General features: G+C 36.6%; 2 protein-coding genes across 2 annotated transcripts; both read left to right on the top strand.

Moving 5' to 3' along the window:
* The first annotated feature begins 286 nt into the window (after window positions 1-286).
* Window positions 287-1,204, top strand: LOC141387737 (uncharacterized). Its single transcript, XM_073957883.1, has one exon. It carries the CDS (start codon window positions 287-289, stop codon window positions 1,202-1,204), a length of 918 nt encoding a protein of 305 aa, XP_073813984.1.
* An 8,208-nt stretch (window positions 1,205-9,412) lies between these two features.
* Window positions 9,413-17,335, top strand: LOC141387689 (uncharacterized). Its single transcript, XM_073957756.1, has 4 exons — window positions 9,413-9,602; window positions 15,232-15,573; window positions 15,806-16,219; window positions 16,923-17,335. Exons 1-4 carry the CDS (start codon window positions 9,413-9,415, stop codon window positions 17,333-17,335), a joined length of 1,359 nt encoding a protein of 452 aa, XP_073813857.1.
* Window positions 17,336-22,966: the final 5,631 nt, after the last annotated feature.

Raw genomic sequence — 22,966 nt, 5'->3', positions numbered from 1 at the left:
TATCATGCAAAAATGTATTGCCACATGTTTTTTCATTATCAGTGGGATTTGTGGTGGACACGCAGTAAGACACCGCAATTTATATATGCAATTTTTTTTCACATACAAAATTTATATATATCATATATTTACATATTTATATTCCAAGTACGAAATTTGAACTTTATCTCTAAACAAATAAAACGCATGTTCTGCAGTCCAAAAAAATACACTTTTAGAAGACAAAGCGACATATAAAATAACTAGAATAGACCCAACACCCAAACTCCTAAAAACCAACAACAACATGGTATCTGATTTACACAAGGAAAATCACATCTCAAAAACGGAAAAGTTTAGACTAATGTGCAATGCCGCTGAAGCTCCTGAATTATATGGTTTGCCGAAGATTCACAAGAAAGATCTACCACTCAGGCCGATTTCATCCTCCACACAAGTACCATGCTATAACCTCTCCAGATACATTGGAAAAATTTTAAGACACATAATCTCGCCACATTTAAACGTAAAGAACTCAATGCAATTGAAAGAAAAGTTAAATGATATAAGTTTGGATGAAGATGACATTCTCGTTTCATTTGACGTGGTATCATTGTTCACCAATATACCTATTCATTTAGCCATTAAGAACATTCTGGACAAATGGGAAACATTACAACAACACACGACGATTCCGAAGCGAAGATTTCTTGGACTTTTACAATTCTGCTTAATAGATAATAACTATTTCAAGTATGACGAAAAAATTTACCATCAAACTTATGGTATGCCAATGGGCAACCCCCTATCGCCAACAATAGCCGACATTGTATTGGACACATTGCTAAATAACATTAGCACGGAACTCAAAGAAAAGGGGATTGAATTCAAATTTATCTGCAAGTATGTTGATGACATATTTGCCATCCTGGACAAAAAGCATTTAGATACAACTTTGAGACTATTAAACTCATATCACAATAAAATAAAATTCACGGTGGAAATGGAAGAGAATAACCAAATACCGTACTTGGACATGAAAATAATAAGAGATGATACGAAGATAATAACTGATTGGTACACAAAACCCACAGCATCCGGACGAATGATAAATTATTACTCTACACAACCAAAGAACATGAAAATAAACACAGCCAATAACTTAATCAAGAAAGTTTTTTATATAAGCGATGAAAAATACATGACTAAAAACACAAAAAAATAAGAGAAATCCTATTAAAAAACAACTATCCAATAAACATTATCAACAAACTAATAAAACAGAGAACTGCAAATCCAGAAAATAAACCAGAAGAAAAACATCTGGACGATGAACGAAATTTTATCAGTGTTCCATATATTCCCAGATTGACAGACAACAACATATTAGCAACCATGATAAACGACAACAACACATCAGTAGCTTATAAGTCAAATCACCTACTCCACACTGTATTCTCCCGAAAAACGAAAACAGACAAATTACAACAATGCAATGTCGTATATGAAATACCATGCATTGGCAGAGAAGGGGAGAAGTGCAATAAGGTGTACGTCGGTACGACGAAGAGAAGGCTGAGTGTTAGACTTAGTGAACATGAGAACGACATAAAGAAATGCAAAGAAAATACAGCTTTATCCCAACATACTAAACAGTGGGGCCATGTAGCAGATTTTAAAAATGTAAAAATACTTGATAGAGAGAAAAACGAAAATAAGAGATATACTCTTGAGAGTCTAAGAATACAAGAGAGAATGTGTGAATGTATGAATACAAAAGAAGACAAGGATAATACTAAATATCAATACTCGGTTGCAATATTTTGAAGAGGACGTTCTGTGATTTAGTTTAAGGTTTTGCTGCAATATTTTTATTTTTTTTTATTTAAGTATGTGATTTTTATTTTTATTTATACAAAAATTTGTGTTGTGAAGTCCAGTTTTTTATAATTAAGAATAATACCACGACTATGTAAGAGAAACTAATTGTAAGTAAAACTTTAAACTAAGAAATTCGAAATATGATTTGGAACTAAAATGAATGTTTTGTCTTAGGATTTTCAATAAAGACTCCTGATGAAGTTGGAATCAAACCAACGAAACGTAGAGTAAAAATGAAATAAATTAGTTTTATTTATCTCATGTACATCTGACCGAAACAGCCCGGTATACAAATATACACATCAAAGCAAGAATAATAACAACACGGTCATAATAAATAAAAAAAAAAACATTTTATTTTTGAAAATGATGAGAAATTTAATTATAGTTTTTGTTTTGTAGGGCGTTTCCGTTATTTGCCAAAATGTTCAAAAAACGTGGATAAAAGCTTAAAGTTAAAATCGGGAGGCTCCATTTTCACCGTAGACCTATGGTCTAGTAGACTTTTTTGCTCAGTTCAACCCAGGAATCAGAAACGTGAAGGGCCCATTAAGGTTTTTTTCCATCTGTCCATCTGAACATTGTAATCACGCTTCAGGTCGCAATTTTGATCGGATCGACACCAAATTTTTGTATACCAAACGCAAAATCTGGCAATGAAAGTAGAAAATATCACATTTCTAACGATGTGAATTAGGTTGTCTCTGGTGGTCAAACAACGAGTATATCGCAATAGTCGCAAATAAAACCCAACTTTTAATTTTTGCGATTTTAATTATAATGAATATCACAGCTTTGGTTGGGGACCTTCCAAAAGCAAAGCCTGACTATGAAACTAGAAAATCCCATCTTTACAATGACGCAAAGCAGGCTGGGGTAGGTGGTCAAACAACGGAGATATCGCAAAAGTCGGTAATGCATCCCTTTTTTTGTAATCACGAAATTTTGGTCGTTAAAGGGATTCCAGAGAGGAAGAAGTATATTGAGTTTGGTTATTGTCGGATAATATTCAAGAATCGGAATAAGCAAACAACTTATGTGTACAAAAATTCAAAGCTTTATTTCTATCCGAATATCTCTGCTTTTAGTAATCGTATTCCAAAAGGAAAGCCCATAAATTGATGAGGAAAGTATCACCTTTATTATGATGCAAAATAGGTTGGCGAACATTTCACTTTTTACTGACGAGTATCTCAGCTTTGCTTGGATGCCTTTCAACAATGAAGACAATATGAGCTTTAAATTTAGGACATTATGAGCTTTAAATTTGCGTTACTAAAATTGGTAAAATGCTTTTTGGTGATTTTTGGGGAATTTCTCTTTTGAGTATTTCAGATTATAAATGACCTCAAGCCAAACGAATAGAAGAAGATACTGTTGGAGCAGATTATCTTATGTATTTTTTGTTCGTTTATATTGTATTTTATTTTGTATTTGTTGGGTCTTTCATTTTTATTTTAATTTAACATTATTTTAATTTTACATTTTATACGGCCCAACTTAATGTTTTGTTTGTTCGTCCCACCCTAATGTGTATTTGTTTGTGTATTTTGTCAGGAATACATTTTCTGATTTCGTTTTGTACTGTGTCCGTCTCAACGAGAAACAATAACAACAGTACCTACATAGCTTAGACATTCGTCTGTTATTAGTTTCCTCGTCCGTTTTGTGTTGGATGGGCAATCACAACAACAACACTGTTGTTATGATTATTCGTCAGTTCTGTATGTATGTATGTTGACATACATGTTAGTAACTGTGGCCATTCGCTTTCTTTTCTTTTGTGCGAGTATTCTCGTTTCTAATGTTTTGATCGTTTCATTATTTCGCGCCCTCTTTGTTATGTGGCCCTACAAAAGGGATAAACAATTCATATGTAACAGTTGTGAATTTTGAAAACGAAATAAAACAAGTGTTTTATTAATTTCGTTTTTGTTATTAATAATGAATTACAGTTTTGGGAAATGTGACCCCAACGCTGACATCTCCGACATTGAACTTCGCCGTGTTTCTTTTTTGGGTTTTCCAAAGAAATTGATTGGTTTTGTAAACTCCGAATGTGATAGACTTCCTTAAATGATTTGCCTGGCAATAGTGTTACCAAGAAGAGACCCGTGTCCTTGTCAATTTTTATAGACCTGGGCGTTTTAAATTTGGTTACGCTTGCCACTGTGCCCGGAACAAGAGTATCAAGTTCCTTTTTTATTTGGTCAGGGTCAGTGTGAAGGTACAGTTTTCTAATTAACATTGGTACCTGTTTGAACTCCTATGGGGTGAATGAGTAGGAGTGAATATTTTTTGACTTCAGTATATCCATCATTGAGGCATGGACATTCGGGTCTGCAAAGTAGAGTTTGCTTTTTGAATGATTAACATTCTTTATCATAAATGAAGATTCCGGAATAGATTTTCTTAATGTCTCCACTAAAGCGTTCATGTCGACATTAATTATAAAAACAGGGGCACCATGTTTTTTGGTTTTGGGCTCACCATCGTTGTGGTTTTGAATTGACAGGATGATTTGGTAATTGTATGTCTATGTCAGCTAGGGCTCCTAGAATGCAGAATATGCTCTGATCTTGGCTGTTGTGTTTTAAAATTTGATTATTGAGATCAGAGATGTCAACATTTATGTGCGACAGTGCACTTTCGATTCTTTGCATTTTCCGCTCGTTTTGTTGGATTTGTTTTGTTTCTATGTTTCTTGTTGATATCGCCGTTTGAGGATGATTGGATATCAGGAAAGCTGTCAGGCATCTCCATTGCAAATTAATGCATAAAGATGCCTGTAATACAGTCGCTTGCTTTAAATATCAATAAATTGCAATTTGTTTTAACGCAGCTAAAATTCGCACGTCTGGTTTCCATTTTTTATAATTTAATATTTGTCGTCCACTTATTTTTACATCAAAACCAAAAACATCTGTTTTTGGCAACCATTGAATGGCGAGTACCCGATTATCATGCAAAAATGTATTGCCACATGTTTTTTCATTATCAGTGGGATTTGTGGTGGACACGCAGTAAGACACCGCAATTTATATATGCAATTTTTTTTTCACATACAAAATTTATATATATCATATATTTACATATTTATATTCCAAGTACGAAATTTGAACTTTATCTCTAAACAAATAAAACGCATGTTCTGCAGTCCAAAAAAATACAAAGCTAAAACGTTTTTTTTTTGTTTTCACAAATTTTCATGTTTGACTTATCAAGACAAAGTGCTTGATGTCGGCCTTTCCTTTTATATTGTTTCTTATTTGGATGCTGTTCCCCGTGTAGATATATTATATAATTGTTCCACAAACATCCCAGGTGGGACAAGGGAGACTTCTCTCATATCAATGAGTGCACGCCGATTCATATTGGCTCAATGATATGGGACCTACTTTTTATTGCCGAGTCCGAACGGCGTGTCTTACGACACCACTTGTAGAGAAGTTTTTCATGGCTTAAATACTCAGGAAATGTCGCCAAGAATTACTGAGGGGGGATTTTGCCACCGTTGAAAATTTGATGTTGCTTGGCCTGGGATTCGAACCGCAGACCTTCTGAGTGCAAGGCGGACGTGCTAACCATTGCACCACGGTGGCCCCATATTGCTTGCCTTAATCCAAGAATTTATTAAAATTTGCATTCCGTCTCCTCACCACCATTAAATTTTGGCCAGTTCCACGATTTATGTTAGAAATAAACTTGATAACAATTCTGCAACGAAATCACGGTAAAAAAAATGATTGAAGGTGATAATTATATTGGTTTCAGACCTTCTGTATTAAAACAATGCATAAAATCTCTTTTATTCACAAGCATAAAACTCGTAGGTAAAAAACAAAAACAGTAAAGTGCAATGGAATATTTTTTTGGAAGTTTTGTTTTGATCACTTGATCAACTGACATTTGGCACTAAACAAGTTCATCAATACCGCAATATGAATATTCACTTGTATGGACCATGGACCAGGTACTGTACAAACATTTGTCAATAATCGAAATACGAACACACAAAACCTATCGAATTGTTGAAATCCATTTAATCTAAAAAAATTTGTCACCAAATTGTATTTTACACCCTAAATGTTGTAATATAAAGGTGTCGCACAAATATTGTATCTCATAGTTTTTCGATAATTCTCGGTCAAAACAACGGCGTTGGCAACACATTTAGCCCATTTTTGACATTTGACGTGCTACATAAAGTGTCTATCAATACCAAGGCTTCATTAGCCACAGATAAAATCATAGACTTCCTTCTTCTACAAACATTACAAGCACAAGCATCGAAAATATACTTTTATAATCAGTAAACATCCAAAGTCATCTTAATAAGTGTAATCATATTAAAACAATCAAAAACATCCTATTAACGAGAAAAATTCCAATACTATATTATTATTCCACCTAATAAGGGTAAGAATGTGAAACCAAGTGGAAATATAAATTTACTAAAGTCCACATTTTTAGGGACTTGAATTAGGCATCAATTCAACAGCATACGTCTGCATCAATTAAAACAAGAATCGTTTTCATCAATATATTTTGGCAAAAGTATCCAGAGTGCAAGTGGTTTTATAAAAACGTGACAAACCAGTTAGTGTTCTGCCCACAGGGCAGACACGGCATTACAGTGCTTCCTAAAGAAATTAAAAGCAATCTCTCTGCCCTCTCTTTACTGGATTACAGCAATAACGATTTGTTAATGTTTACCATTGGTTTCCCCCTGATGTTAAACCTTACCATCATCGCGGAAACAACAATCGGACCATACCATTCATCTACCTATGTGGACATAAGACCAATAGTCCAATTCAATCAAATTCACACGCCGGATGCTTAAGTAAACCTCATTAAGAATACTGCCACATACGAAACCATAACCAGCGATCCCAGAATATAAGCGTAGCTTCATTGTAACAAACGGAATTATAACCAATTTGAGTCTTACCAAAACATTTTTTGTTTGTAACTGGAAACCAGTTCATAATCCAATAATGACTTCGCTCTAGTAGACGATCCAAGGCTATTTTCGCTAATTAACTGTCTGCATCTCCACCAGCATTCCAATAAGAAGCAAATCTATCGACAATTCCAAATACTGGCGGCCACTCAGTGCCATACAGAAATCAGTACAAACCTTTATGAAGTCTGAGTAATTTAAAGCCGAATAACTAGAATATTTATCATGGCTTTTGGGAATTCGTCATAAAATTGACTCTCATGGAGCCATTTCCAAAATTAATGTGTTAAGTAAATAATTTCAAATTGATGCAGTGTCTATATTTTCAAGAAATAATAGGTGAAATTTATTCTCTGCATTTATACTGATTTAATTTGTATCTAAATTTTTTCAATATTAAAAAATTTAGAATCACATAATTCTTGAAAACATAGGCAGTGAATCACTTCTAAACAATAATTAATTTCTAAATGGTTCCCACTGTTCGAATGATTGAAGCTAAGTAAGAAAAAACCCAGAGTGTTCATTGATAAGTATGCAGAAACATTATAAAAAAATATCATTAAACAGAAATTGGAGTAAATACCAACAACGACATGCACATCAATTGGAGGCCTTCAAGACGAGCGCAGTATATCGGTAAGTGTTTTTGTTTTATTACTTCTTCCCTTTCTTGTAGTGATCAATGAACAAACCAAAAGAGAGCGATAGTTATAAAGTGTTATAATCTCATTCATTACTAAAGAATGTTATGAATTTAGATAGAAACAAGTCTCAAAAAAAAACCATCTCTCATAGTGAAAGAGGAAAAAAACAAACGTAAATACGAAAAAAATATATTTCATTCTTTGTCTTTGTTTTGTTAGGATAACCTTTAAGGGATAAGAATGAATGAATTTTTATATAATCACATTAAGTAAATTTAATTACATATGAGAAAATATTAAAAAAATACTATATGTTATTATATTTTTTAGTACTATTAAAGATGATTTGAATAAAAGTACATACCATTCATTATGAATCTGTAAACACTATTCGAGACGTTTTTTCGCAATATGGGATAGGGTTATAATATTGGAGTGAGGAAAACTTAGGGGTCCTAAAAAATTAATCATGGCCACTAGGACACAGGTTGGCGAGGGTATTGAGGCTGACTCTCAGAACACCAGAGAGTCTCCACTCTCCTGCCAGGAATCTCTTGGGAAGAAATATCCTAGGGACTTGTCAGAGAGTAGTTTTCAGGGTTTTTCCGAGTAACAAAAAGTAAGAATCAGACTTAGTCTAAAAGGGGTATTTTTTATTAGTATACTTTTTTTTGTTTTTGGTCCATCTTTTAATGCAAATAAAAAGGGAGTCTTTAATAATTCATGTAATATAAACTCGGCTAGTGTAGAGAAGAACGCGAACCCCGCAACCGACTGCAGCTAGGCTTCAATGGCTCCCGAAGTCCTGCCTCTACATAGTCCAAGAGATGCCTGGTTAACTTTTATCAAAAGAACAGCATCCATAACAGTATACATATGTGTTCATTACAGAGTTTGGCGCCCCACGTGGGGCCGAAGGATAACATCCCTGTCTTTTCGGCTCTTAATTTATCGTTTTAGAATTTTCGTAGATTTCATTTTTGTTATTTGATGCTGATAATATGTATATTTAACCAATATTTTCTTGTCGACAATCTTTTGTAAGGACCTCCTGGATTTTCGGTGATTTGTGGTTTACTCCGAATCTGCTGACCGTTGTCGCCTTTCACTTGTTTTGCCCTCAAGAATTTATAGTAAAAAATATATATTTCCAATTATCAGGAAATAGCTATATTTTGTTGTAAGCATGTGTCTTTTAAGGCTTAGGTATCAACCCTGTCTAAAATATGGATATCGTTTAATATTACAAAAGCATATAGGCGACCTGTTTGAAGACAGAAACAGAAGATATTTTCAATGAGTTTAGTTGGTTTGACTTATAGACCATGTCTCTTCAAAGTATAGATATACCATAGACCATTTTTTTCCAAGTTTTTCGGAAACCCTTTTATCGCTCCATATTTTAATTTCCTATTTCCTTGCAAGAAACGTGAAATACTTATAAACATTTTTAGACTTTTGACATTTTTGAAAGTTTAATTTAAACAAAATTTCTAAAACTTTTTATTAAGAATTTTTGAATATACACATTTTTACGATGGCTTCAGAAGAACAAGAGCCTCCGGGGTCACCTCCGACAACATCGTTTAATAACTTTATTAACATTTGTAATATCTGTAAACAACCATTGACAGAAAATGAAAATTGCCTCATAATAAGTGAATGCTCGCATCCTTTTCATAAGACTTGCATTGAAACACATCTCTCCACATCAGCTGAATGTCCAGTCTGTAAAAGAGTGTGTAATTAAAGCGAGCTTAGGAATTATAGTTTGGCTTTAAAGCCACCCCCAGCAAAAGTTACCAGTTATAGAGGTAAAGGTAGAGGTGCTATATCTAAACATTATAACATTCGAAGTGTTGCAAAAAATCTGTTCAAAGATAATTTAACTCAGTTAGGTTCTCAAGCAGAAACGTATACCCCCCATAGAAACAATGACATGTCACCTACCTTCTCTACAACATCACCAAATACGGTCAGCCAACAACCGCTACATATGAACTCTAATGACATCAATAAAATGATCGCAGATCAATTATCCAACTATTTCCAAAAGTTAAATGTTCCCAAACCCTTGGCAGCTCCTAATTTACCAAGCAATACTCAAAATCCACAAGGCATAAATACTGGTAACCAAAGCCAAAATAATATCAACCTAGCAAATCATGATATTACAAATCAAATCACGATAATAACATTTCACATCAGTGTATTAATTCTCATAAAAATACTGGCAACATACCATCGAATTATTATTCTTTTAATCATGGATTGTCATCACAAGCGCGATGGGGAGGTATAGAAAGCGTGAAGATACTAAGAGCGATACCGGCGGTAGCGTAGCTACTGGTAGGGCCACCCATGTCGGTAAGGTGGATGGTGAACGCTGAAGCTAAGAACAATCCACAACATGGGAAGTCAACGGTGCGTGTTATCTACAACTGCGGCGAATGAACTGATCACATCAAAGCGGCGTCTGTCTCATATTGAGCGGCAACAAACAGCGTGAACTCTAGGAGGAGCGGCTGCATACAGAAAAGGAAAATTCTAAACCCTTCAGAAGGCAACGGCAAACCACTGAAGTACTATCCCTAGAAAACCATACCATACAATCATGAATACAAACAAAAACAAACGACCCTTAGTCTCCGGCGTCACAAGGGTGCTAAGAATCCCCGGAGGTAAAACAAAATCAAAACTTAACATCGGTACATGGAATGTACGCAGTCTTTACGAAGCTGGAAAACTAGCTAATACTCTAAACGAAATAAAGACTTCACATTGATATACTTGGTATAAGCGAAACGTGGTGGCCAGATTGTGGAGAATTTATATCGCAAAACTCGAAAATGCTTTACTCAGGCAATCTCAACAAAACGCATAGGAATGGGGTTGGAATAATTGTAGCAGACCGCATAGCTAAAACCGCTTTACAAACCGCAGTGTCCCAAGTGTCTGTCTCGGTCTCAAAATGCCTCAAAAAACTACAGACAAGAATGTTGGCCCCTGCCCTAACCCAAACACATCAAACCCCGATGTACCTTTAAATAACCCTGACATGTACAAATCCGATTCTGTAAAGATAACAGTTCTTAAAAGACCTACGGTGCCAAAAGAAACCTCTTCTGAGGACATATCAAAAGTAATCTACCCCAAACTGCCATTTCACAAACGTTGGGAAATATACCTCCAAACACGTAATACAATTTTAAACATTTCCACTATCTCAGCTACTAAACCTCCTAAACGTTCCACGATTCGACTACGAAGATATTTCAAACTTCGAAAAATCTGCGGAAATATTCAAATTTCCACCGTTATCTCCAATCCTGAAGATCGTAGGTATTACGCCAAGGTATCCTTCTTGGATTTTCAAGAATTTGGCTTATTGGATACCGGAGTTAATGTGAACTGTATAGGTGAGGAACGTAGGGGATGGAAGATACCAAGGAACGGTCCTGACCGGTTTTAACATGGCAAAGCCCAGGATTTATCTTGGTCCCTCTTTCATCCCAAGTGGACACTGACCTCCCCGTGGTGTCACCTGGGGAACTGCCTTTAACACCCGTTAAAGGTAGTGAGCTAACATGTGCCGCGTGTTCACCCATAAGAACGTTAAAAACTTGGGTTTGGGCGTCGGGTTAGTAACCCTCCCCTAGAAAAAACAGCCTACTATGAAAAAACGAAAGAAAAGAAAAACAAACCCCTCTAGAGTTGACGAACCCCGCAAACGTTTTAAGGACCATGATCTGCGAATCTGCACCTGGAATGTTCGCACTCTTTATAGAGAAGGTGCAGTCTTCGCATTGGCAGACGTACTTGAAAAGTACAAGACCGATATTACTGCCATACAGGAAATACGATGGATTGGGAAAGGCGTCACAACAACACCTAAAGGTGACGCACTGTATTATAGCTGCCATGACGTAAAGCATGAGTTTGGTTGTGGATTCGTAGTTAGTCGGAGACTAAAACATCTTGTATCCAGCTTCACTCCAGTGAATGAAAGACTTGCTGCAATTCGAATAAAAGCTAAATTCTTCAACATCAGCTTTATTTGCGCTCATGCTCCCACTGAAGAAAAGGACGAACAGACCAAAGATATATTTTACGAGTGCTTAGAAGAAACATATGACCGTTGCCCTGCCCATGACATTAAAATCATTCTAGGCGATTTTAATGCCAAAATTGGAAAGGAGAATATCTTTGGCCCAACAGTCGGGAAATTCAGTCTCCACAGTGAAACATCTGACAATGGTATGAGACTGATAGACTTTGCAGCTGCAAAAAACATGGTAGTTAGCAGTACCAGATTTAATCATCTCGATATTCATAAGGGCACCTGGCTGTCTCCAGATCAGAAAACAAGAAACCAAATTGATCATGTTGTGATAGATGGAAGACATTCATCGAGCGTGTTGGATGTACGATCGTTCCGAGGCGCAAACATTGATTCGGACCACTACCTTGTTGCAGCAAAGGTACGCACCCGCTTAAACGTAGCAAACAAAGTACGAGCAGACACAACACGAAAGTTAGACATCGGTAAGCTGCAATCACAACAGATAGCCACAGCATATTCCACTCAACTAGCCCAATTGCTTAATCAAAGCCCTCCTCATCCCGATAACATATCAGTGCAATGGCAAAGCATTGCCCACTCCATGCAAACAGCCGCAAAATCCATACTTGGATACCAGAGACCTCCACCAAGGAATCCATGGTATGATGAGGAGTGTCGTGCTGCCACCGAAGAGAAAAATGCGGCATATAAGGCTACTTTACAATCCGTAGCAACGCGTAGCGCACGAGAGAGATACAGGGAGAAAAGGAGAGAGGAGAAACGTCTTTTCCGCAGGAAAAAGAGAGAGATGGAAAAGCGGGAGTGTGAAAAAATCGAGATGTACAGGAGCCAGAATGAAGTCCGAAAATTCTACCAAAGAGTCAAGCATCAAACTGATGGCTTTGGTACAGGCACATCCTCCTGTAGAGACCAGCAAGGTAATTTGGTAACTGATACAGATAGTATACTCAGGATATGGAAAGAACATTTTTCAAATCTGTTGGTATCCAATAGCAGCGAAGAAGACGAAGATACCACAGTCCCAATCCCAGAAGATGGTATTGAATGTATACTGCCCAGCCAAGATGAGGTAAAGACAGCAATAAATCGGCTGAAGAATAATAAGGCAGCAGGGGCCGATGGCTTACCAGCCGAGCTGTTCAAAACCGGAGGCGACACGCTGATAAGGTGTATTCATCAGCTAGTTAGCACCATCTGGCAGGAAGAACGAGTACCCGACGATTGGAACCTGAGTATCCTGTGCCCCGTCCACAAGAAGGGAGATAAGACTGTATGCTCTAACTATAGGGGCATAAGTCTACTCCCTATTGCCTACAAGATCGTGTCAGGGATATTGTGCGAACGACTAAAGCCAATGGTCAACGAGATTATTGGACCATACCAATGCGGCTTTAGACCTGGCAAGTCCACCATTGACCAGATATTTACCCTGCGGCAAATCCTGGAGAAGACCCAAGAGATGCAGATCGACACCTACCACCTTTTTGTCGATTATAAAGCAGCCTTCGACAGTCCGCTGCGCTCAAAGGTATTCCAAGCCATGTCTGAATTTGGTATTCCCGCAAAGCTCATCCGGCTTTGTAAAATGACTTTAACTGACACGAGGTCCTCAGTTAAAATAGGAAAGAACCTCTCCGAAGAGTTTGGTACCAAAAGAGGTTTCAGACAAGGAGACAGCCTTTCGTGTGACCTCTTCAACATCCTGCTAGAAAAGGTTATACGAGAGGCAAACGTCAAAAGAAGTGGCACAATCTACACCAATAGTCACATGTTACTTGCTTATGCTGATGATATAGACATCATGGGTCGATCAGTAAAAGAAGTAACTGATACCTTTATAAAGGTCGAAGGAGAATCTGCTAAAGTGGGTCTGGCGGTAAACGGTGAGAAGACCAAGTTGATGGTGTCGACGCGCAATGCGTCCATTGAGCTCGGACCGACTGTGGAAGTTGGTTCCTATAATATTGAGGTAGTAAAAGACTTCGTCTACCTCGGCACCTCCGTCAACACAACAAACGACATCAGTTGTGAAATAAAAAGAAGAATTGTATTGGCCAACAGATGCTACTTTGGATTAAGTAAGCAGTTTAAAAACAAAGCCACATCTCGTCAAACAAAAATAACGCTCTACAAAACACTGATACTACCCGTGCTGATGTATGGCTCCGAAGCCTGGGTACTTGCGCAAGCAGACATGGCAGTGCTTGGTGTGTTTGAGAGAAAAATTCTTCGAAAGATCTACGGACCAATCTGCGTTGACGGTGAATATCGACGTCGCATGAACCACGAGCTGTATCTGCTATACAACGACATGAATATTGTTAAACGTATCGAGATGCAGCGATTGCGTTGGCTAGGCCATATCATAAGAATGAGCGATGATGAACCCGCTAAAAAGGCGTATGAATACATGCCACATGGCGGTGCACGCAGAATTGGCAGGCCAAGGAATAGATGGCGCAAACAAGTGGATGTTGAGATGAAAAGGCGCGGTATTCCAGAGAGCAAAGCAACAAATAGAGAGGAATGGAGATCTCTTCTTAGTTCGGCCTATAGAACAAATGTTCTGTAATGGGCCAGCTAAGTAAGTAAGTAAGTATAGGTGAGGAACTAGCTCAGTATAATTTTTCCAAGTTCCAGAACTATACTGCTTGCAAATCATTTGTAAAAACCGCAGATGGGAAACGGCAAAACGTATTAGGGTGGATCCATGTCAACATTTTATTTAATGGGAAACCCAATAATTTAAAGCTTTTCATCATACCAACTATTTCTCATCGATTAATACTTGGTATCGATTTTTGGAAATGTTTCAATTTGTTGAGCAATCTTCTGGTACCCAACGATATTGTCTCGTTTAAAAACAATAACCTTTGTGTAACCAGATGTTGCTGAACTCAATGTTGGGGCTGATAAAACCGTAGATGACCTCCATTTGAAATTATCCCCTATAGAAACGAGACAATTAGAAGCTGTAATAGCACTTTTTCCAAGCTACGAGAAGCAAGGGCTCGGCAGAACTTCGTTAATTGAACACTCAATTGATGTAGGTGATGCCAAACCTATTAAACAGAGGTTCTACCCTGTTTCGCCCGCTGTAGAGAAACTAATGTTCGGCGAGATCGACCGTATGCTTGCGATGGGTGTTATTGAGCCTTCTACTTCACCATGGAGCTCTCCCATGAGGCTCGTGGTGAAGTCTAATAAAGTAAGACTATGTTTGGATGCACGGAAGCTGAATTCGGTAACTAAGAAGGATGCTTACCCGCTTCCAAACATAGAAGGCATATTTTCACGACTTCCTAGGGCGAATATTATATCAAAATTAGACCTTAAGGATGCCTTTTGGCAAATAGGTCTGGATGAGCCATCCAAACAGCTGACGGCATTCACAGTCCCGGGTAGGCCACTCTATCAGTTTGTGGTTATGCCATTCGGGCTGTGTAATGCCCCCCAAACTATGTGTCGGCTGATGGATGAGCTCATCCCCCCAGATCTCAGACATTCAGTTTTCGGCTACCTTGACGACATCGTCATAGTGTCTGAAAACTTTGATACTCATATCGAGATCCTGATGCGAATAGCTTCCCAATTTAGGAAAGCAAACCTTACCCTTAATGTTGCCAAGAGCAAGTTTTGTGTTTCTAAAACAAACTATCTGGGTTACATTATAGGTAATGGAGGCATTACGACTGACCCCAATAAAATCTCTGCAATCTCAAATTGGCCCGTGCCCAAAAACATAAAGCAAGTGCGTGGTTTCCTTGGTTTATGTGGTTGGTATCGGCGTTTCATACAAAACTTTTCTACAGAGACATTCCCCATCACTGAGCTTGTAACTACGAAACGTAAGTTCCAATGGACTGATGACGCACAGCGAGCGTTTGACCGTGTCAAGTCACTTCTCACTTCTGCTCCAGTGCTAAATAACCCGGATTTCTCCAAGAAATTATATTTGCACTGTGATGCAAGTGACTTTGGCATCGGCGCTGTGCTCGTACAGCTCGATGATGAGGGTAATGAGAAACCGATTGCTTTCATGAGCAAAAAGCTTAACACCTCACAAAGAAATTACAGTGTCAGTTTTCGGCTACCTTGACGACATCGTCATAGTGTCTGAAAACTTTGATACTCATATCGAGATCCTGATGCGAATAGCTTCCCAATTTAGGAAAGCAAACCTTACCCTTAATGTTGCCAAGAGCAAGTTTTGTGTTTCTAAAACAAACTATCTGGGTTACATTATAGGTAATGGAGGCATTACGACTGATCCCAATAAAATCTCTGCAATCTCAAATTGGCCCGTGCCCAAAAACATAAAGCAAGTGCGTGGTTTCCTTGGTTTATGTGGTTGGTATCGGCGTTTCATACAAAACTTTTCTACAGAGACATTCCCCATCACTGAGCTTGTAACTACGAAACGTAAGTTCCAATGGACTGATGACGCACAGCGAGCGTTTGACCGTGTCAAGTCACTTCTCACTTCTGCTCCAGTGCTAAATAACCCGGATTTCTCCAAGAAATTATATTTGCACTGTGATGCAAGTGACTTTGGCATCGGCGCTGTGCTCGTACAGCTCGATGATGAGGATAATGAGAAACCGATTGCTTTCATGAGCAAAAAGCTTAACACCTCACAAAGAAATTACAGTGTGACAGAACGTGAGTGCTTAGCTGCTCTTGAAGCAATCAAAAAATTCCGATGCTACCTTGAGCTTCAGGAATTTGAAGTGGTAACCGACCACTCAAGCCTTTTGTGACTTATGCGTCAGACCGATCTAAGCGGAAGGCTCGCAAGATGGGTTTTCAAATTGCAGCCTTATCGTTTTACCATAAGTCATAGAAAGGGTAAGGACCATATCGTTCCTGACGCCCTCTCACGGATACCAAACGATGATATATAATCCTTGGAAATAAGTGAACCAGGCGTCAACTTAGATTCCCCGTATTTCGAGGACGACGACTATAATCACTTAAAAACCCAAATAAATGAAGACCAAAGCAAGTACCCGGATATTCGAATTGTCGACAAGTACATATATTATCGCACTGAACACTACTCAGGTGATAGTACACAAGAACAAAATAGCTGGAAGTTATGGATTCCTTCCAGACTTCGTAAGGATACAATATCCAGAGCCCATGACCTCCCTGTCACTGCTCATGGCGGAATGGCCAAAATTTTAGAGTTGTTGAGACGTACATTCTACTGGCCCGGAATGTTTCGGGATGTGCGCGAATACGTTCGAAATTGTGAGGTCTGTAAGACCACGATATTGGTCTTCTGATAGTCCTCGATCACTTGACAAAGTTCCATTGGTTTTGTCCTTTAAGAAAATTTACTCTCCAATTAAGGATTTCTTAGAGAAACCCATTTTCCATCTGTACGGTGTACCAGAGTGTATTGTGAGCGATAACGGAAGCCAATTCCGTTCAAATGAGCTAAATGCCTTCTTAACGGAACTGGGGATAAAGCATATTTATACCGCTCTATATAGCCCACAATCTAATGCCTCTGAACGGGTAAACCGGTCATTGATTGCTGGCATTAGAGCATTCTTAAAACATGATCACAAACAATGGGACAACAACTTGTCTTCAATCAGCTGTGCCCTTCGCAACGCTTACCATCAGACAATTGATTCTTCTCCTTATCATGCTCTCTATGGGTTTAATATGATAACCCATGGTTCATCATACGAACTGTTGAATCAAGTTCAACAGCATAAAACAATGAATTGTCCAATATTGCATTATGTATTTTTAAGAATGAATTAACTTAGTATAATAATCCAATTTTAGTCCTATTTGGCAACCCTTTATCTACAACCGCAGAAAGCTTTTACTCAAATGGATAAAGGGTTATATTTTCCAAACGTTTCATCTGTTAAGAAATATCTTTTTTACAATAAATTGTTGAAAGATCAGACACTTGCAAAAAGAACTCTCAACGGTAAGCAACACTTGCCAATAAACTGAACTTCATTAACTGCCGCAAATCCCTTTCTGTGTTTTTATTCCTTTTTTTCATATCTGCCATCTTGGGATTTTATAATTTACAATTGGAGCTAAGAAGCTAAGCTAATTACAGTCCACTTTCCTATCAGCAGTTTGTTAGCCCAATTGTACATGGTCCTTCGAGCCGTTTTTTGAGAAGCCACTGGAGAAATTTGGATTACGTCCACCGCCTGTAACAAAGCTTCATCGTTAATCGCTTTATATATTCAGTCTATCATGGAAAAAAGGTATGTAAGGATACATTAAATTTGTGAGCGAGTGAGGGAAGTTAGAAAAACATTAAAGTTGTAACGCTGCGAAAGCATAAAAACGCTTTAAGACCTATCCCATACATATACATATTTATATAGAGTTCACCGCTTTTGTCTTTTCATATGCGCATATTCACTGTTACATCATTAGGTGTTGAAGCAACGTCTTGTTATTTAACTGATTGTTCTTTACATACATAAACAAAGAGTTAGATTCCATGGAACTCTTTTACTTCAAAATTATCTCGTTTTAAAGCATCGCTTTCATATACATAAAAAGTAGTGTCATTTGCCAGTACACATTAGTTTGGGGGGCATGAAAAATAATCATCTATATTTTCAAAAAAAAAAAAAAAAAAAAGAGCCAAACAGCATTTCTTGCAATAGCCCTAGCCTCTTACAAATATTAAAAAGAGTCAAATGTGTTTATATTGGTCACATATTGGTCATACATCACATACGTTAGCAAATCTCTCACAATATATAAGTTATATACATATTATAACCTTCATTGTGTCTCTTATAATAAGAGAGAAAAGAGATCCAAGTTCAACTCTCATTATTGCGAATTACAACGAACTCACCACTATCTCCCGCATATCTCACCACGAAAGAACAACTAAAGAGGAAGAGTTTTTTTGTCCATTCCAAAGAAGAAGTCAACGTTAGTTGAATTGATCTGTGAAACGTCTTGCATCTTGCAACAAAAATTTGATTTTACCTACAAAAAGGTCCATTAAACACGGAAAAAGAAAATAGTTAAATCAAAAACAACATAAGAAATTCTGAAGACGAAAGGCAAAACAAGAAAGAAACAAAAGAAAAATAACTGTGCACCAAGTAGTTAACATTGGAACCTGCTTAAGTGTGGCAAACAAACGTGAGCTAGTAGGCCCTTTGTGGCAGGGCATTATAAATATACTGCATAGCGAAATTTGTGAGTTAAGAGAAAACAACGAAAGTTTAAAGAATCCAATCTTGTACTATTGTTGCCAAATATAAGTACAGAAGAATACTGAGGAGAATAATTGATGAAGATTCCTTCCTGACAGCAAAAAGTCCGGATAAAGCAAGTTTGAGTTTGGATTCCCACAAAAAAAGGTTAGCCATCTATCTATTGATACGGAGTTAGTCTTACAATAAGTTCAATTGCATGATATATATGTGTGTACAAATAAACGAGGGTAGGAAGAAAAAGTTGAGTAAAGAAGTATGCATGTCATATGAGATTTCCGAATCGAATTTGCTAGTGATTAGTAATTTCTATTATTATTATTATATGGTGTTGTAAAATTACAACAAAATTTCAAGCGATTAGTGCATTTCATATTATATAGAAATATGAATCCAACACATCCTGCTATCTAAAAACTGGAAGAGATGGTTTCAACTTAGCACAAACAATTTATTTTTTCTTGTAATCGGAGTCGAATGAAATTGCAGCGGATATTCTTTGGGAGGGAACACAAAGTAAATTTCTTTCTTTCAATTCACTGCAAATATTAAAAATTGCACCGAACAAATGTAAAAAAGAGAAAAATTCTTCCTCAAAGCAAAGAAAAGTTGAGCCAACGTTAAAGCTAATAAATGTATTATGAGCACATAATTTGTTAAATCGTTTAGCTTTACATATGCCACTGTCTTTCAACACAATCATCGAAAAGTTTCCTGTTCTAATCAAGGCAGATTTGTAGAAGGGAGAAGTGGCAATCGGCTGTATTTCTACCTTTCTTGTAAAATGGGTTTTCAAAATGTAATAAGGTCTACTCATTAAATTTAAAAGTTCCAAATTTTCATCCAGAAAATACTTCGTTTCATTTCAAACGTGTTATAAAAAGGACCCACAAAAGTTCTATATGCTTTACATTTTGATTCAAACAGGTTCTATTTTAGAGGATTTAAAAAATATATTTGTGTTTTCCCCGAGAAAAATTTGAAGAACGACCGTAGTATTCAATATTTTCTTTGACATTGCATTTTTCAACAACGACAATGTTGTTTTTGTAAACTTGTTAGTTGTTGTAATTCATGCATATACCTCATATAAATTTACCTTGGTTCCAGTAAATTTTTCAACCTGCTGCCAAACACAACTAAGTGTTGTATATACTAAATGTTATTCATGATTTCCTTCATAAATTCAAGGATTGTACACATATTTCAAAAAGTGATGAATTTTCTATATATCTATACGTATTTCCTATATATCTAATCTATGGGAATTAAAACCATTATGTATATCTAAATGTTGACAAATCCACAATAACTGATTCATTGTAGAACGTATTTTTAAACCAATACCGCAGAAAAGTAATCAAATATGCTGTATTGTGTTTTGCAACTTAAAATAATGCAAATTTGAGAGCTGTTTACGGTTTAAAATTTATGCATCACTGCTCAGAGAAAGTAATAGATGTCGCTGTAAAAGTCGTTTGAGAACAGTTCAACAAAGCTGACTTAAAACAAGCTTTACCAATAAATACCTCTGTTCCAGAACTAAAAAGTTTTTACAATTTTACCACTTTTACACAGTTTGCTGTCCCGTACACAAAATTTATATGAAAATCGTTCACGACTTTTACCACTTTATAAAGTACGGGAACAGGCCAAATGTTATTTATTGGTACCAAACATTCTAGGCTTTATATAGTTTGTTCAAACGAATACAATCATTAAAATTAACATGCTTTTTTATTCGCAGCCGTTGATAAGTTTCAGTTTATTTTTGCTGTTTGGAACTACATACAGTTAAGCGCTGTGTTCTTACAAGTTAAAGAGATATACATATTTGATTAAAGTTTCCCTTAAATTATAATTAAGAGACATTTACTCGATTTAAATTAATGCATACGAAAAATACAACGACAATACAACAGTAACTTATAAAAATACATTTCAAATATTTGAGATATTTACACTGTGCAACACTGGAAATGCAAACAACTTTATATGGGCATTTTCTGAAAGTACATATTGAGACTACAAAAACCTTAATTGGGTTTTGTGTTCATAGATCGGGTTTAGATTTTATGGCCTCATCTAAACCGACATAAAATGGGCCTTTTTTCCAGTGATCGGACCTTTATCTCCGAAACTAATAAGAATTCTGCTTTGCAGTCTTCGGCAATATTGTAGCCATAAAGTAGTAGAACGTATGTCTCAAACGGATGAACTAGGTAAAGCTGCATCTAGCGCATCAAATTCGTTAAAATAAAGAAAAGTTTACATAATTTCTGAAATTCCGGTCAGTAGCAACTAGTCTGTTGGGAGCTGAACTAAGTAATCAATATAAAAATATTCCAAATAATGTGACCATCAATTCTTCAGAACATTCTGAAACTCTAAAATGGCTATTTCACGTTGTTTAAGGGGTATTTCATAACATACCTTTTTCAAAACTTATTTCAAACAATGTTCACACAGGCTGTTTATTCTCATGTTGGGGATTTCAATGAGTTATTGAAATATTTACCAAATTGTTGTTGAAAAAATTGCTATAAACAAGGCGATAGAGGCATTTTACAACGATGTAATGTTCTGAAGAGTTGTGCATTACATTCTAGAGAATATTTTCTCAAAGGTAACTTTAAGAAAAAGTTAACAGTTTGGGAGATACGCAGAGAAATATACACAAATTATAGAATTTTTAGATATATTGTAAAATTTGATACAATAAGTGCTGTTTTTCGAGTTCACTAGTCCTCCAAATATTTTCTTCTTGTTCTTATCTACAAGTTTGCTGCAGATGTCAAAACAAGATTCGTACTGGTATCAGAGATACATCCCCGATTTGTTTTTAAAATTCGATATTTAACCATGTTTAGATGATGCCATAAAAACCGAACCCGATCTAAGAAAACAAAACCCAAATATGGTTTTCGCCTATTGGTCCTCTACTTTCATAAAATTCTGGACAGAAGTTGTTTGCACGCGATTGGCTCAAAAATGTTGCACAGTGTTATTCAACGAGTTAGTCATATTGCTGAACCCGTTTCTCAGGCACTCACGATTTTTCATCACTTGATTTTATCAATAACTTGGTAAATTGAGTTTGAAAAATTACTGAGTCCACATTTGTTTCTTATTCACTCATTTTCTTACCAGAAGAGTTATCAAATCATATATTCCGGAGAGAATATATTTGTATGTTGTAAGATTTTTCAATTAAGCTGTGAATTTGTAAAAGAGATTCGGGCTTCTGTTTTTTTATTTCTTGCAATATCACGAGTTCCCAAAAGTTTATTTTCTTTTCCGACCAAGTGGTCACGACTTGCGCTACATTCCAAAGCATTCCTCTAGAAGAACACACCCTGTCTAGTTTGCAAGTCGAACTTGATGATTTGGAAATATGCTGGAGACAATTACTAACTATATATGAAGCCGAAATGATGTCTAATGATCCTGCTTTAACTGATAGCATTAGAGAATCTATCTTTTCTAAGTTCGCCGAGTCTTGCAAATCCTATAAAAATTGCAAAGCTTCAATTTTAGATTTAATTTCTATAGAAAAGCAGAAGTTTGAAAAGTCAGATTCATAGGTTAAGTTTAATACTAAAGGCTCGGATGATATTGGGTTTTCCCTAAAGCTGCCACCTTGTGACACTGAGATTTTCAGTGGAGGTTATGATAAGTGGCCAAGTTTTCGAGATATGTTTACGGCCATTTATACTAAACATTCACAGCTGTCACCTGCTCAAAAATTGTTTCACTTGAGAGCCAAAACTAGAGGTGAAGCAAATCAAATTGTTAAGAAGTTTTCTTTAACCGATGACAACTTTGAGCTCGCGTGGGATGCTTTAAAACAACGTTATGAAAATAAGCGTATTCTCATAAACCACCAGCAGAGGAAGATCTTTGAAATTGATAATGTAACTTCAGAAAAGGGAAAAATGTTGCGAAATCTTCAATACACTGTGAATAATTGTCTGTCTGTACTACGTACATACAATATTTCCGTAATATCATGGGATCCAATTCTAGTATTCTGGGTTTCTTCAAAAATGCCAGAAGAAACACTTACCGCTTGGGAGAATTCTAACGGATCATAAGCAAATTCCATCGTGGGATCATCTAGATGATTTTACTACCAAAAGACTTAATCTATATCTGACATGCGGAAACCTTCAATCCATTCTACATC

This window comes from Musca autumnalis, unplaced genomic scaffold (genome assembly GCF_047663935.1).
Source record: "Musca autumnalis isolate F117 unplaced genomic scaffold, ASM4766393v1 scaffold_1, whole genome shotgun sequence".
Taxonomy (NCBI): Eukaryota; Metazoa; Arthropoda; class Insecta; order Diptera; family Muscidae; genus Musca; species Musca autumnalis.
This window is presented reverse-complemented; position numbering and strand designations above follow the sequence as displayed.